The sequence below is a fragment of the Choloepus didactylus genome, chromosome 11 (assembly GCF_015220235.1).
Source record: "Choloepus didactylus isolate mChoDid1 chromosome 11, mChoDid1.pri, whole genome shotgun sequence".
NCBI classification, from domain to species: Eukaryota; Metazoa; Chordata; class Mammalia; order Pilosa; family Megalonychidae; genus Choloepus; species Choloepus didactylus.
The window spans coordinates 16,504,732-16,521,490 of NC_051317.1; the positions used below are offsets into that span (position 1 = coordinate 16,504,732).

General features: G+C 40.3%; 1 protein-coding gene across 3 annotated transcripts in view; it reads left to right on the forward strand.

Moving 5' to 3' along the window:
- TIMD4 (T cell immunoglobulin and mucin domain containing 4) overlaps positions 1–14,786 on the forward strand; it is a 33,639-nt gene extending 18,853 nt beyond the window's left edge. For all 3 annotated transcript variants that reach the window (XM_037799185.1, XM_037799187.1, XM_037799186.1), the window contains 4 exons: positions 10,747–10,793; positions 12,207–12,300; positions 13,543–13,582; positions 14,549–14,786. In XM_037799185.1, the coding sequence (XP_037655113.1) occupies positions 10,747–10,793; positions 12,207–12,300; positions 13,543–13,582; positions 14,549–14,630 (263 nt within the window). In that variant the 3' untranslated portion in view covers positions 14,631–14,786. The remainder of the gene's footprint in view (positions 1–10,746; positions 10,794–12,206; positions 12,301–13,542; positions 13,583–14,548) is intronic.
- The last annotated feature ends 1,973 nt before the right edge of the window (positions 14,787–16,759 follow it).

A 16,759-nucleotide genomic window follows, 5' to 3' on the forward strand; every position in this document is an offset into this window, starting at 1 on the left:
TGCCCAAGTTCACACAGCTAAGCAGTGGGAGAGCTGGGACTTATACGTAGGTTTCAGGTGTTTTAAACTTGTGTCTGTGAACTCCTCGGGCATGGGGTGTCTGTGGAAACCTGGGGAACTGAGGCCCAGAGAAGGTGAACTAGTTGACAGAGGTTCTGCAGTGAGTTAGGAGGAGAACTGAGGCCAGAGCCGTTCTCCTGGCTCATGTAAGGTAGCCTTTGTTTCAGACCCGTCAGTTATTGTCTCTCAACAGAGCTTCCTTGAGGGAAGATTTTCATATTTGCTCCTACAGTATTGGGATTCACTTTTTCTCAGTCCCCAAATGGATCATTATACTCATCATCAGCATGAAGTCAAAGCTGAAGACCAATTTCAGATTTAATGTACCCCAATATAGATGAGGTCTTTGCAGTCAGTCTAGTAAAATAGGAAAAAATGAACAATGTCCTGATAATAGCTTTTTCTTTCCTTGTGATTCATACAGTAGCTTTTTCCTTGTAGCAGGGACAGTGTGGTGGGGGCATTGGGTGGGAGTATTTTAAGGAACATCTTTTCTATCACTGTATTCTTTCTGTTTTGCAAAGCCAGCTCCAACTTCATGGTCTGGAGCAAGGTGGTCTTTCCACACAATCAATTCTCAGAGGGAAATGTGGATGAAGATGGAATTTTATGTCTATTTTGTAACTCTGGCATTTGGTTTAGAAACATGGAAATAGATAACATGATATTTGATAAAGGCCTTTCAAGTATGTCATTCATCAAACATGGCTTATCAATTTGCAACTCTGTATGTAGCACAGAACATATTAAAATAAGTTAAGTCACAACCTGTGTTCTTAAGGGCGTCACACTTTTTGGGGATAAGATAGGCGTGTGCATACAAACCATCATACTGTGTACTCTGCTTTGGGGCAGAGGTATGAAAAGATGCCCTGGGCACACAAAAAACGGAGAGATGGATTCTCTCTTGGAAAGGTGGATCAGAGTCAGGGTCAGGTCAGGGCCAGGGAAGTTTTCATTCAATGACCTTTCAGTTGGTTCTTTGACAATGAGAGAATTTCATTGAGGAGGGAACAGCAATGCAGGGAGAATAGCATGAGTAAAACCAGCAAGACCAGGCAAGTATATGAAATCTTTGGAGATTATGGAATGGTCTAGTTTAATTGAGTGGAGACAGGAAGCTGGGAATGGTCTGGGTTGTTAAGGTACTTGAATGATGGGTGAAGGAATTTAGATTTTGTTCCAGAGTCATGGAGAGCCATTTCTGTGTTTTGAGTTGGGAATGACATCTTCAGTTACATTTTAGGAAACAATGGCAATTGTGTGACAGATATATTAGAGGCGAGCAAGACTGGAGGTGAGGAGGCCACCCAGGAGGCTTGCACAATAGTTCAGTCCAGACTAGAATGATGACAGCAGTGACCACAGAGAGGGGACAGAGTCAAAGACATTTAAGACGTAGAACTGAGAGGACTCAGTGACCAAGGTAAGAAGTAAAGGATGACTGATTGTCCTCATTTGGGAGCTTGGGCCAATTTCTTGAGTTATCTGGTAAAGCAATGCACAGGAAGAGGAGTGAAATTTGGGAGATCCTGAGTTTGAAATGCTCCTGGGAAATGTCTACCAGGTGTTTGGAAATGAGGGTCTGGGCTGACTCAGGGATGCCTGGGCTGGGAGTGGAGGTCTGCTTTTAGGCACCCACTTCTGATCACAATAATGGTTACCATGATGAGAGTCCCATTATAAGTTATAAGTGCAGGATAAGGACCTGTTAGTATGTAACACTTTCATCTATAGTAATCTCATAGGGGATAGTTCAGCATTAAAGATATAACTGGGAGTCATTGCTAATAACTCACACTTGCTGAGTGCTTATTGCCAGGATTGGGCTCAAGGCTTGTAATGCTTTGTCTGATTTAATCCTTACCCTGGATCTGTGAGGAAGATTCTATTATTATTTCTGTCATAAAGGGGAAGAAACTGAGGCTTGGAGAAGTTATACAATTTTCCAGTATTTGAACCCTAGGTCTCTTTGACTCTTGAACTTGAACTTTATTATATTTCCTCATTAGCAAAGGGGGGATAATTGAAGCTCCTGCAGGATAAGCTAAAGATACTGTGTGAGATGAAGGAAGAGATCAAGAGGATCAAATGTAGGCCTTTGGGAACATCTGTGTTGGGAAGAGGTATGAGGAAGCAGAAAATCCAGCTAAGGAGGCAGAGTAGGAAATACCCAAAGAGATCACAGCAGGAGGAAGCTGGGGCTGAAAAAGGTTAGATATTAGGAAATTCTGGAATTCTGGTCAAGTAGGGTGAAGCATTTAAAAAGGTGGCCATGAATGGTGGCAGAGTTATCATTAGGTCAAGAGCAGGAGCTCTCTGGGGGTGGACACCACGAAGTCCAAAGAGCAATTGTTAGAGTATGAATGTTAGGTGTTCTTTCAAGAAGTCCAAGGGTGAATGCTTAGCAGGGAGGCAGGGTGGAGAGAAAAGGGGGTGATGAATGGAGCAGTGTGTCCTGGCATAGGAGAGGAGTATGCAGTCAAGAATGCAGAGGGGGGATTTGGTCTAGGAGTGAAGATGAGAGAGAAGGAAGGGAGGGTAGAATGGATGCAGATGTGAAAGCAATCAGTCCTCATGTTGAACTCCCAGGGAGACAGGAAAAGACTAGGGAACCAAGATCTTGAACTTAGAGATCAGCTAGTCCAAGAATTATAGGCCTGCTTGGAATCAACAGGGAGCTTAGTAAAAATACAGATCGCTCTCCTCAACCCCAGACTCACAGAATCAGAACCTCTGTGGGTGGGCCCAGGGAATTGCATGTTTAAGAAGCTTCCTCAGAAGATTGTCTTGCAGGCAAGCCCAGTCCTGGTCCCAAGAAGGCATTTGGGAAATGCAGGTATAGTGCATTTTGCAAATAAGGAAACTGAGGCACAGAGACATTATAAAAGTTCAAAGAGGACTGAGAATTTGGCCCTGAGATTCTTTCTGGCTCCCAATTCAGAGCTCTTTTTCCTTATGTTGTATTATTTTATTAAAGACAAAATCATGTGCTGTTAGAAGTTAACACTTGTTTTTTGGCCTTTAGTTGATCAAGGGCATACAGAAGTTGTAGGAAAATTGCCATTCCCAGTAAAAGTTAAGCAGAAGGAACAGAGGAAGGCAGGGGAATGAACCAAATCTCATTTTCACTCACAAATGCCATTGTTAGAAAGAAGGAAATTGGATGCTGTTGATTTCAAAGTCAACATCTTTCGTGAGGCATTAGCAGCTTTGTTTTATCTCCATGCCCAGTGCTGTTCACAGGCTTGAATCAGTTGGTAGCTTGGCAGTCTGCAGGATAAAGGAAAAGTACAAAAAGTGGATTCTCATTATTCTTCTCACAATAGCATTATATTCTACCAACCATACAAATTTTTTTTTTTATTAATAAAGTTGGAATTGAATCCATGTAATTCTAGCATCTAACAGCTCACCTTCAGAAAGGTCAACAAAATAAGATCAAAGAGAATTGCCAAGCCTTAAAAGAGGCATGTTTCTCATAGGCAAGCAGAGTGAAACAAGAGGGATGGCCTGGGCCATCGAAATATATTGAAATAGAAATCAGATCTGGACTTAAGATAGGTTCTTATTAATGTTTAAGAAACTGAGCTGAGTGACCTCTCCACAGACCAAAAGCCTCTCTGAGGCTGAGCCAGGGAGGAGGTCACAAACACTAGAGAGATCTCTGATTACATGGGTGGTGGAATAAAGGGGTAAATCTCTGTTCTCCCCACTGTGACCAGGTCAACTACTAAAGGTACAAATGCCCTTTGGCAAGAGCTTTGCATCTGAATATGGGGACTGTTGAACTCTGTGATGGATAAGAAGTGGAATTTTGAATCCAATGTCATCTCTCTACCATTTATTAGCAATCATTACTAGCTATGCAGCCTTCAGCAAGACATACAACCTCTCTGAGCTCAGTTTCCTCCTCTTACAGTAATTCTGCCCAAGTTAACCTATGCTGTAAAATCATTTTGAAGCTCAGATGAGATAATATATGTGAAAGTGCTTTGTACACTTTCAGGTGCATACACTGCCTGTAATCATCATCATCATCATTAATATTAATAATTACCAGAATCTCAGAACCCATACCCACCTGGGCAAATGAATCTCTCCTGCATGTGCCTTGAAATGGTATAGACATTCACTCTCCAACACTCCTCTCGTCAGAGCAAGTGTATGTGAGTGTTTGCCACATTTTCCAAAGTCCATAGAGCCCAAAGAATAAGAACTTGGGCTCTACGGTTAGAAAATCCTGGCTTTGAGATTGCTCTGTTCCCTCCCAGGTATGTGACTTCAGAAAGTTGCCTGACCCCTTTAGACCTCCAGTTTTCACTGTGAGGTGAGGATAAAAGTGGCAGATCAGCTGAGATGGAACATGGGAAGTCCATGCTTGAAATGTAGTAATTTATTGTGGTATTTTTTTTTTTTTTATGGTGATGATGTGCTGTTGTTTTTATTAGTAATTCTGGGGGTTCTTGGTAGGACATGTTCCTTCCTACCTCCTTCAATCAAGATTTACTGATGGATCAGCTGGTGTGGGCAAAGCAGAGTGCTAAACATTTCCCTACAGAGAGAGTGGAGTCCAATGGGGAAGGATTGGGTATGGGGTCTTTTCTGTGCTTCACTGAGACCCTCAGGCATTGGCATGTGACAACAATCGCTCCAGCTTGAGGTGGGGACTCCAGCTCTCACACGAATGATGAGATTTTGCTGCTGAAACTATCAAGTCCAAGCGTCAGTGGGACAATGGAAGATTGAGGCAAAGGTCAGAATTGGAGTGACTTGAATAATGGCGTTCTAGAATCTCTGGCTTCCTTCTGTCTACCTCATCTAACTGAAATGTGAAGGTGCCTCATCATCCCTTCTTCTTTCTGAACCTCACTGGGTTTCACTGCAGTTTGCTATCTGTTTCCTTTCTCAATGAAACAATTGACTCCACTCCAGTATTGCCCTTGGAGCTAAGGAAAACCCAACTTGCAAAGGTAATGTGCTGTTGATTCATTTGTATATTGAAAACGTATGGAGGCTCCAGAATTTATGGAAGTAGGTGACTTCAGTAAGTTTGTGTTTTCACTTTCAAGAGGAGCTTTGTCTATACTATGGGTCAAAAATGTGGGTTCTAGTCACTTCCTTTGCTACTCGTTACTATTCAGCCTTGTGTGAATGAATATATCTCCAGGTTTGGGGTTTTCTCTAAGGAATTGGAGGTTAATTTCGAATTCCTTCCAACTCTTAAAATACTCCAATTGTGATTTTTGAATCCTTTTGCCATCCATGGGATTTTCAAAACACTCATACCACCAGGGATCCAGCAGGGGGCAACATAAACCAGCTGTTATCTACTAAGGAAAGGAAGCGTTAGGGGAGGGCTTGTACCAGTTGTCAGTTAAAAAAATTCTAGGACTGTGTTAAGATTATATTTCTGAATTGACTTATTTCAAAACTAATTTTGTTTTAAAAGTAGAGACAGATGAGGCCCAGTCTCTGTAAATTCAACGATGAGTCAACATATGTAATAGTAGTCTTAAAGAAGATAGAATGCTTTTATTTCTATTGCATTCCTGGCCGGAAGCCCACTGATTAGAGAGATTGTGTTTTCAAATAGGATTTTAATACATTCTGTTTTTGCTCACAGCGTGGTTACAGCCATGAGGCTCTGAGTTGTTCAGAGTTGGGTTCAAATTCTGCTTTTTTCTTTTAATCCTCTTTTGCTTGGGCAAGAGATTTAATCGCTTTCAGTCTCTAATATTTATACATCTGTAAAATAGGCATTGTAAGCATTAAATGAAATAATGTACATAAAGTGCATAAGAGATAAGTTGGTACAATCTCAGTATTTTCAGGCGAAGAAACTGGCTCAGAGAGGGGAAGTGTCTTGCCCAAAGCCCCACAGCTAGGAAAGCTGAGATAAATGTTTGGCAATGGTAGAGAGAGTTTGAGGATGCCCAGGTGAGGTTGGCTGAGTGGAAGCCTCATAGTGCTTCAAGGGCTAGGATTAAATTTTGCAGCCTGGAGATTCCATTTTTGCCTAACATAAACTCAAGGGACCAAAATAAAAGCCAGAAAGCCAATTTACTAATTTTCAGTGTGAACTCGTGAGTACTTGGCAAGGGTCCATATTTTGGTATTTTTCAGGTTAATATATTCTTACCCTGCAGGAAGATCCAATATTAATCATAAGTATTGGTGAGTATAAAGACCCAGGAAAAGTGGGGTTAATTTTAAGTTTCTTTTATTGTTCTTATTAAATTTTAAATTATTTTTAATTTTAATTTATAAATGGCAAAAGTTCAAAGCATACAAAAGAGCTTGAAATGAATAGTAGTCTTCCTTTCATCCCAGGGCCTGCTTTCCAGTTCTCAGCTCCAGGGCCACTATTCTCAGTTTTATGTGTGCACTTGACAGATTTCAAGGACCAATGTCTCTATATCAGTTTCCTATTGCTGCTTAACAAATTACCAAAAACTTAGTGGTGTAAAACAACATAAATTTATTACCTTATAGTTCTGGAGCTCAATAGTCCTCAAATAAAAATGTCAGTAGGGTAGCACTCCTTCTGGAGGCTTTAGGGAAGAATCGTTTCCTCACCTTTTACAGCTTTGGGACGCTGCCTGAATTCCTTGGCTCATGGCCCCTTTCTCCATCTTCAAAGGCAGCAGTGGAGCATCTTTAATTTTCTCTCTTTCCCTTTATCTCTTCTGCTGTCAACTTGAGGACTCTTGTGATTACACCGAGTCCACCAGGATTATCTGAGAGAGTCTACCCATCCCAAGATCAGTAGCTTGATCACATGGCAAAAGCCCCTTTTGCCATCTATGATAACATATTCAAAGTTTCCAGGGCTTTGGACATGGAAATCCTTGGGGATCATTTTTATGCCTTCCAGTCTGCGAGTTATGTTTGAGACACAAATGACCCATTCTTCTGCCGACCAGATTGATAATGTATTTTTGTTAGTAAAACATTTATTTATAATTTGTTTACAACTACATGAACATACATGTACATTTTGAAATATATCCCTCCTCCCAAAGTTTTAAAGGATGAGATTTAAATACATGCAAATAGAAGTCTCATGTTCCCCACACCCAGTGAATTGTCTTTTATACTCACGGTGAGCACTGAGCCCTCTTTGGAGATCACTGCTCTGGACCACGCTTCTTCTAGATTCAAGGTAAATCACTGTCTTGAACATTCCTCCTTTCAGCTTGATGTAGGGCCAGCTATTTCTATGATACAAATGTGCTTGAGATGGATATAATGAAGTTGTTAAGAGCATAGGTTTTGATGTCAGTTGGACAGGTTCAAATCCCAGCAGCATCGCCTACAAGCAGCCTGACCTTGATCACAGTTCTTAATCTTCTAGACCTCGGTTTTCTCAAGGGCGGTGTGTGAATCATATCTACCTCATCGGATCACTCGTGGAGATTAGATGAAGTGGGCTGAGCAAGTAGAAAATGTTCCATGCATGTTAGTAATAATATGGCATTAGGCTAATAGCATTTGAGTTTAATGCTAGACCCTTCGATTGTGCTTCATCTTCTTACATCTGCTCAGCACCCATTTCCTCTTTCTTAGGTTCCTCCCATCAAAGGCTGCCTTCTTCCTCTGCATGTTCACTCTCTAATTCCCCTCTTATAGAATTGTTTTACTTGCATGTTCTGGGAGGCTTCTGCCTTTGCCTGAAAGAACTCATGCCAGAGTTCAGTGCCTTGAGGGGACTCGAAAACCAGCAGTCTTGGCTTGTCACACCTGATCCCCATCACCTCCCTTTGACATTGTTACTTTTCAAAAGAAAGAGTAAATACCACCAACTTGGGTTTCTAGTTGCTATTTTGTGCACAACACTGTAGCCCTAGGAGGGTTTCGTGGTTGGGCTTTTGGCATTTTCTGAAGAAGGAGAAGAAGGGAAAGGGAAAGGGGCATGGGGGAAGGAGTGGAAGGGGAAGAAGAGAAGGAAAAGAAGAAAAGAGCGGTTTGATATTACCCAGCAGCATTTTTGTTTGCAAAATGCCTCTCCCGTTGGACAATTGCAATTTAAAATATAGATTAGCTCCGACAAAACCAACCCAGATGGGCTTTTCTCTTTGATGGTTTCAATTTCAGGCTTATCCGTCACAAATGATTATAATACAACAGGATTTTGACAGAACCGGGGTAGGAGTTTTGAATTCTTACCTACAAATTCCAGCTCTAGGGGATAATAGCAGAGAGCAAAACAACAATAATTACTTAGTTGTAAGATATGAAAATATGCTGAACTTCCCCCGGGGATTTTTATGCTCCTAGGCATTCCAACAAGTCACTTTCTACAATGAACAAATAAGCTCTCTTCTACCAAATTATGAGCCTTACAAAAACTATCACATTTCTCCTTTTGCCTTGAGTACAGGGGAGCTCGGGGGAAACAATGATCAGTTAAAGTAATTATTATCCTAGATATTATATTCAGCCCCTTTAGAAATGTGGGTTTGGTGTTCTGTTACTATTTTAATGTTTTATTGTACATGTGACTTTTACTGAAAGCACTATAAAATCCTTCCTAGACAATTTTTTCCTGCTTTGGCTTCTGGGATGCACCTCCTACTTTCTGATATCTCTGATCCTTTCTTCTGCCTCCTTCTCCTCTCCTTCCTCTGCCCACCCTTTAAGTGCTAGCATTTCCCAGGGTTCCTGTTCTTTCTGGACACGTACGTAGTCCTTAGATTCTACACCCCCAGAGTTTTAACTTCCATTTGGGTACTGATGACTCCCATTTCAGTATTTCCAACTCCATTTTTTTTCCTGAGTTTGATTCAGATTCAACTATATCAACTGCTTGTTAGGAGACTGTGTTTCCTTGTGCCTCACAGATGCCTTGAGCTCAATTACTCTAAATTTGAGCTCATCACCTTTCTCCCCAGACCTGCACTTGTGCTCTGCTATTCCCAATCTTGGTGATTCATGGCCCAGTGTATCAAGCAGGAACCTGTGAGTTACTTAAGACTCTTCTCTCAGTGTCTATATCCTGTTGATCTCCCTCCTTAAGGATTTCTGAAATTTGTCCCTCTCTCTTCATTTCTATTAGCTCTGAATTTCCCAGTATTGGAATCAGATGGTATCTCTTGTGTTGGCTGTTTCCCACTGTTTCTCCCTGACTACAGGACCAAACAGGGACTTACCAGCATGAAACAAAAGGCCCTCCATGACAACTAATTCCTGCCCATCTCCTGGGTTTCATCTCCTGTCCCTCTCCACCCCTCATTTTACAACTTAAATGCTGCTTGCAATTTGACATGGGCACCATACTGTTTCCTGCTTCCATAGCTTTGCTGAAGCTGTTCTGTCTCCCTGCAGCACTGTTTCCATCTCTTTACCTGGCTGATTCTTATACAATTGTAACTCAGCTCAGGGGTATTCATTCAACAGATATATCTTGGGCATCAAGTATGTGCCAGGCAGTGTGTGTGTGTGTGTGTGGGGGGCCATGTTGAAGAGGCAGACATGGGCTCTGTTCTCATAGATCTTAATTCTAATTTAGCTTTCCTGAATGAAGATGCTGGGTAAGTTCCTCTCCTTTTTGCCCCTTCTCCAGCATCCTATGCATGCTCTATCACTACACTTGGCCTGTGAGAGTGAAATAATCTTTTGGTCTCCCTTCCCTAATGTGCTATAAATTTCTTGAGGGAAGGGGCCATATCATATTCTTCTCAGTATTTTTAATGTTCAGAACAGTGCTCAGCACTTGGTAGAGTCTCAATATGATTCCCTTGTTAAACTCAACTGTCATGAATAAATGACTCCATGTTTCAGCTAAAATTTCACATGCTTTACCCCACCCAACAGGTATGTCATTCTTCTTAAATGCCCCTATGACATACTATACTATGTCTTCTTGGCATTTGCACAATTGTAACTATTTTTTTTAATTTTTAATTCAGTTTTATTGAGATATATTCACATGCCATACAATCACCCATGCTGTACAATCAACTGTTCACACTAGCAACATATAGTTGTGCATTCATCACCCCAATCTATTTTTGAACATTTTCCTTATACAAGAAACAATCAGAATCAGAATAAAAAATAAAAAAAAAGGAACACCCAAATCACCTCCCCATTCCTGTTTTTCATTTAGTTTTTGTCCCCTTTTATCTACTCATCCATCCATACACTGGAAAAAGGGAGTGCTATCCACAAGGTTTTCACAATCACACTGTTGCCCCTTGTAATCTACATTGTGTAACTATTTTTTAAACAATTTATTATGTAAATTGGTTTTCTGCACAAAATTGTAAATTCTACAAGGTCCATGGTAAAGCTAGCCTAGCAAATGGCCTATAAGAAGTGTTCAATGACTATTTGCTAACTGATGACTGACTCATTTTCTTGCCAGATAAAAATCCTGAATGCATTGCTGGGTCCTGGGCATAACTTGGACCAAACTACCTAATTTGCTGGCCCAAATGCCTCACTCTACCCATCTATAAAATGGTTCTCTGTGGGATAATATCAGATAGCAGATGAGGTTTGGATAAAACCATATCAAAACAAATGTGCATAAATAAATTTACAAAGGGGAAAGATGGGCTTAAAAATTTAAGCACATCAGCTGAAATTCCAGATGGGGTTTGAAATGCCTATTTCTGGATGTAGTATTTTATTCTTCCCTAGGAAATATTATAATCATTTTCTTCTCTTTTTCCTTCCTAGTATCTGAGACGGCAATTCTTGCACAAAATGAAGTTGCATTAGAACAGGTAAAAAGTGTATAAAGTATGTGAAGTACATAACTTAGATTTTAAAAATTCACAGGGTAGTAATTTGCAGAGATAGACTAGGGATAACAGGATATTGCTAAGTGGTAAAACTCATTGCATTTATTATGAAATAGCTGAAGAATTTATAGACATTTACTCTTGGCAGAAATGTTGATATTGTCACTCCTGTAAATGCAGATGCTTTGAAAAGCAAAAAAAAAAAAAAAAAAAAAGGCAAAATCATTACGTCTTCCTTTTGCGTGTCCCAGGATTAGACACACTGCAAAATCAACACCTGCTACCAGTTTTTCTTCTTGTTTTCTGATGGTACCCTTCATTTGTTTCCCTTATTACAAGAATGATTCAAGCCACTTGAAGTAAAATCTTCAGGCTGCAAAGAAGTCCATAAAGGAAAAGTGTAGGTCCCTCAACCTTCTTTCTTCTTTCCCATGTCTCTCCTCAGAAATTTCCAACTATTGTCTTGGCCTTGCTGCTGTGCCTCCTGGCTCCTATGTGGAGTTAGGGACAGGAAAGGAGAGCAATGGGAGATGGTGTAGCCCCCACAAAATGCTTAGCTGCCTGCAGAGCAGCTCTTCTCGAATTATTTGGTGTCAGGTCTGCTTTATACTTTAAAAATTAAACCTAAAAATTAAAAACAATAGTAATTCATTTAAAAACAACAAAAAACCTATTACATGTTAACATATATTTTATTTTCCCAATGTAAGAAAAAGTTAGTGAGAAAGGTGACATTGTTCTCCATTTTTGCAAGTCTCGTTAAATGACTAGCTAAACAGGGGAGAGAGGGGTTCTGGCAATTGCGCCACACATTCGATGTGCGTCAGAGCGATGACGTCATCACGTCACGTCGCTGCTGGGAAACTGGGCTGTAAATCTGAGAGAATGGGGGTGAAAATAACGTCCCATGAAAATTGTTTTGATCTCGCGGGCCCCCAACTACACTTTGAGAACCACTGCTGTAGAAAATTTGAAATTGAGCTCCATTTTCTCTTTAATCCCGTTTTCTCTAGAAACCTAAGTCAGCCATGAAAAGAATTGCACAAGGCTAGAAAGAGCTCAAAAGATTTAGGCAGTGGCCAGGAAAGAGGAAACGAGCTCACCACACTGTTAACCTTCTTTATCTTCAGACCCCGAACCCACAGTCCCACAGGCCTGATGTCTAAGATTTAGGAAGATTTGGGGATGTAGTTACCGTGTTTTAAGTCTTCAGAGATTTTTTTTTAAATTACAATTGGTAAGGCTGGCTTTATTTTGATTTTGAGATACACTGAGCTAAAGGTGATGAAACGCAGTCAAGCTGCTGGGGATTGGAAGGGATTCTGGGGACGGGAAACTCCTGTGTTGATGACGTTAAGAAACGAGCAAGCCGATGCCTTCCTTGTGCCTCACCAGGTGACGACGTCCAACTACTCGGACCTGCTGATGATCATCGCTCCCTCCGTGGGATTCGTCCTGTTGATGCTGCTCGTGGGGTTTGTGCTGCGAGGTAACAAGGGCAGGACCGGGCGGGAGGGAGCATCTCGGGGCGGTGGCGATTTGAGGATCTGGAGGTGGGGATCTTGGTTTCTTGCCCCTCTCTCCTGCAACCCATAGAGTCCAAACTCAGGCTGTGTCCAGCCCAGCCAAGGATGTAACAGGTAAGTAGACTCACTGTCGATAAGATGCTGATGGCTTTATGCATCATCCTCCAGATAGAGTTTACATTTTGGAAAAGACAAAAGGAGTAAGAACAACCTCATTTATTGACTGCATACTCTGTGCCAATCCTGATGCTACACTTTTTTTTATTGTACTATTTTAAACATACTCATGCTAACTCTTGACCTGCCTAATTCACTTCCTCCTCATTACTGCCTTATATGTGGAAAATACTATTATTATGCTTGCCCCAGGAAGAAAACCAGGTATGATCCTGGGTTTCTTATTTGTTCCCTTAGAGCAGGCTTTCTTAACTTAGGGTCCACAGATGGACTTCAGGGGAAATATAAATCCCTTGAAATCATGTGCAAAAGTGCTTATATGTTCATACTTGCATTTTTCAGAGGAACAGGAAGTCCTAAGTTTTCATTAGATTCTCAAGCTGGTCCATGACCTAGCACCTCCCACCACCACCAAAGTTTAAGTCCGTAAAGGAGCCATGGAATAAGTTTATAGTTTTCATGTAAAGTATAAGCATATGGCACATGGATCTGTTGTAAAATGGAGAAAAATATTGTTCTGTAGCCATTAACAAAAGCTGTTTCAAGGTAGTGAGAAGCTAAGACTAGTCATCATAGCAGCTGGTTTCAGCACCCAATGTGAAACTTGTATATTTCAACACCTGTTCTAAGCAAATACTGCAAAAGGAAATTTGAAATTTATGGAAGCTTGCTATTAGTCCCTGTACAAATACATGATTACCGTTTGGGAAAATTCTGGGTATGTCTCACAAAGAAAGGTTTTAAAACCCAAGTGAGTAGTCGCATTCTGGGTGGGCAAATGACTAAAAAATGAAACAGCTTAGCACCATTGCCCACTGTTTTGGAATAATTTTGTAATTGCTGAGCATTGCTTGAGGGCATGGAAGACAATCATACCACCTGGGGAAAGGAATGGCTTTCCCTGCCAAAGCCAGTCCCTAACTTCTCACTTTTGGACCACCTCTGCTCTTTACAAGATAGCTTTGGGCATCCCCCTGGCATTTCATGTGTTCTAGCACTCTGCTCACATTGCGGCCTTGTCTTTTCAGGGAAAGTCACGAAAACCAATTGTTTGCAGAAACACACAAGGTAATTCATCTTGCATGACTGATTGTTGTAATGATTGTACAAGCTGTTTCAAATGATTAGACACTCCTCAGTGGTTTAATTACTTGTGCTTGTGTTCTGATTAAACACAGGATCGGAGAGATGTGGCATTAGAGGTGAAAAAGATGTGGGGGTAAAGCTCACATTAACCTCTCTATGAGTAACACTGTGTCATGTCTATGCAAAATGCAAATGCAAAGACGGGTTGCATTAGTAGAAGTATGACATGCAAAAAAAAGAAGGTGATATGTCACTATTCTGTGCTTGAAATTCTCTGTTCAATTTTGTGTGACTTGCTTTAAAAGGACATTGATAAACCAGCAGAGTTCATTGAGAGGAGAGTTGGCAGTATGAAGAATGGAAGAATATGTAGCATATCATTCCTGGGATTTGATTTCTCTATCCAGTTGGCCCTCTGGAGCAGTTGTGTGTGTGTGTGTGTGTGTGTATGTGTATGTTGCTTTTTAAAAATAGTGTTTGAGGAGTCTCTGGAAAGAGATTTTGGATATTGTCCTGTTCTGTAGCTATTTGGGGAAGAAATGACAAGATTTTGTACAAACTGTTTTTGAAGCCTCTGCCTTTACTTAATAATGGCAACAATACCACAGTATTAACATATAAATAATAACATGTAGAGAAACTGGGGCCCAGCCAGGTGACTTGCCAAGGTCAAGCTTGAAGATCCCTTTGGTAAATAAACACAGATCATGATTTTATATTCTGTCAATATAGAAACTTTTAATTCTCTCATTATACTAGATTGACAAAATCCCCATACCCCTTGCCACCTCAGTTTTCCCCATCTGTAAAATGAGGGCCTTGTACTACATAGACTTCAATCCCTTTTAGGTCTAACAGCCTTTGGTGGGTTGCTTTGTAATTCAGTATCATCCACTTTTTTTCTGGTCTTGGTGTTTCCTATTATCAGCCTCTCTTTTTCCTTTATAGGTTAGACGACTTTGCAGAAAGAAAAAATGTCCTCAATGGCATTCAACATGGAATGGAAGAAGATGGTCTTTTCACACTCTAACATACTACTTTTTCTTAGGATCGAGGGTGGGGAGGGGTGATGTATGAAGTATCAAAATAAGTTTCAGGATGCATTTTTTAAAAAGCCACACCTATCCCAATGATGTCATTGATCCAGTCTTACTTTAATTTCACAAATGAAAGGTATTTGAGAGACCACAGCTTCTCTGCCTCTGTTATTTAATCTCTTCTGCAGTATCATTGCTAAGTGACCTTCTACAGCATGCTTTAACACTTTCAGTGATGGTCAACTCACTGAAAGGGAGTCCATTCAATTTCAGGGAAGTTCTGAGACTTAGAAACATTTGAAACAACATCTGCCTTCTGAGAGCATCTGCCCATTGCACTTACACAGAAAATTTCTAATCTTTCTTCTACTTGGTAGCTCTTCAGATATTGGAAGGAAAACCTTATGTTTTCCCAATTTGCTTTGCTTGTGGACCATGCTTTCTGGTCCCTTTACATCCCTAGTTGCCTTTGTCTTGTATAGACATGTATCTCTCCCTTTATTCCCAACTTTCAGGGTTCAGTGCCCAATCCAGATGTAGCATGAACTGCCAGAATCTGTATTTACGCTGCAGATATAATGATGTGAAATCACACTATAATTTAGACTCACGGCTAAAACTTTCAAGTTTTTTTATTATTCTCTTTTCACATGTGAGTGTCTTTTGAGGTGACCATAGGGTCACCATCTCAGTTCTCTTTTTTTTTTTTTTTTGAGAATTGCTGCTCTGATGGGAATGTCTAAGGACTTTCTCAACCTTGAAGCTTGTCATGTCTGGATTTTTGTAATGGCTATAGCAGTGGTAGAGGAGGGTGTGGTGATCCATCTATGAGCATGGTGTAGTTGGACTGACTTGAATCCCAGAAATGCCACTGTGCGGATGTATCTTTTTTTTTTTTTATGCAATTTTATTGAGACATATTCACATACTATACAATCATCCAAAGTGTACAATCAATTGTTCACAGTACCATCATATAGTTGTGCATTCATCACCACAATCAATTTTTGAACATTTTCATTACTCCAAAAAAATAAAAATAACAATAAAAATAAAAGAAAGAAAGAACACCCAAAACATTTCCTATCCCCATCCCCCTATTATTTATTTACATTTTGTCCCCATTTTTCTACTCATCTGTCCATACATTGGATAAAGGGAGTGTGAGCCACAAGATTTTTACAATCACGCAGTCATACCATATAAGCTATATACAACTGTCTTCAAGAATCAAGTAGAATCAGTTTTGTCTTCAAAAATCAAGTAGTTCAACAGTTTCAGATATTTTCTTCTAGCTATTCTAATACACTAAAAACTAAAAAGGTATATGCCACATGTTGCCAGGGAGATTTACACCCCTGGGAGTCATGTCCCATGTAAGGGGAGGGCAGTGAATTTACCTCCAGTGTTGGCTTAGAGAGAGAGGCCACATCTGAGCAACGAAAGAGCTTCTCTGGGGGTGACTCTTAGGTATAATTATAAGTAGGCTTAGCTTCTCCTTTGCAGTAACAAGCTTCGTAAGGGCAAGCCCCAAGATCCAGGGCTTGGCCTTCTAAATTGATAGCCCCCAATGCTTGTAAGAATATCAGGAATTCCCCAGGTGGGGAAGTTTAATATTTCCACATTTTTTTCCCAGTCCCATATGGGAAATACTCTTTTTTTTTTTTTTCCATTTTTATTGAGATTGTTCAGATACCATACAATTATCCAAAGATCCAAAGTGTACAATCAGTTGCCCCTGGGTACCCTCATACAGCTGTACATCCATCACACTTAATTTTTGTTCAATTTTTAGAAACTTTTCATTACTCCAGACAAGAAATAAAGTGAAAGATGAAAAAAAAAAAAAGAAAAAGAAAAGAAAAGGAAACTCTAATCCTCCCCTATCCCTAACCAGCCCCCCTCAATTGTTGACTCGTAGTATTAATATAGTACATTTGTTACTGTTTATGAAAAAATGTTGAAATACTACTAACTGTAGTATATAGTATGTAATAGGTATATAGTTCTTCCCTATATGACCCTCTATTATTAACTTCTAATTGTATTCTCATACATTTGTTCTGGTTCATGGAAGGGATTTCTAGTATTTGTACAGTTGATCATGGACATTGCCCACCAT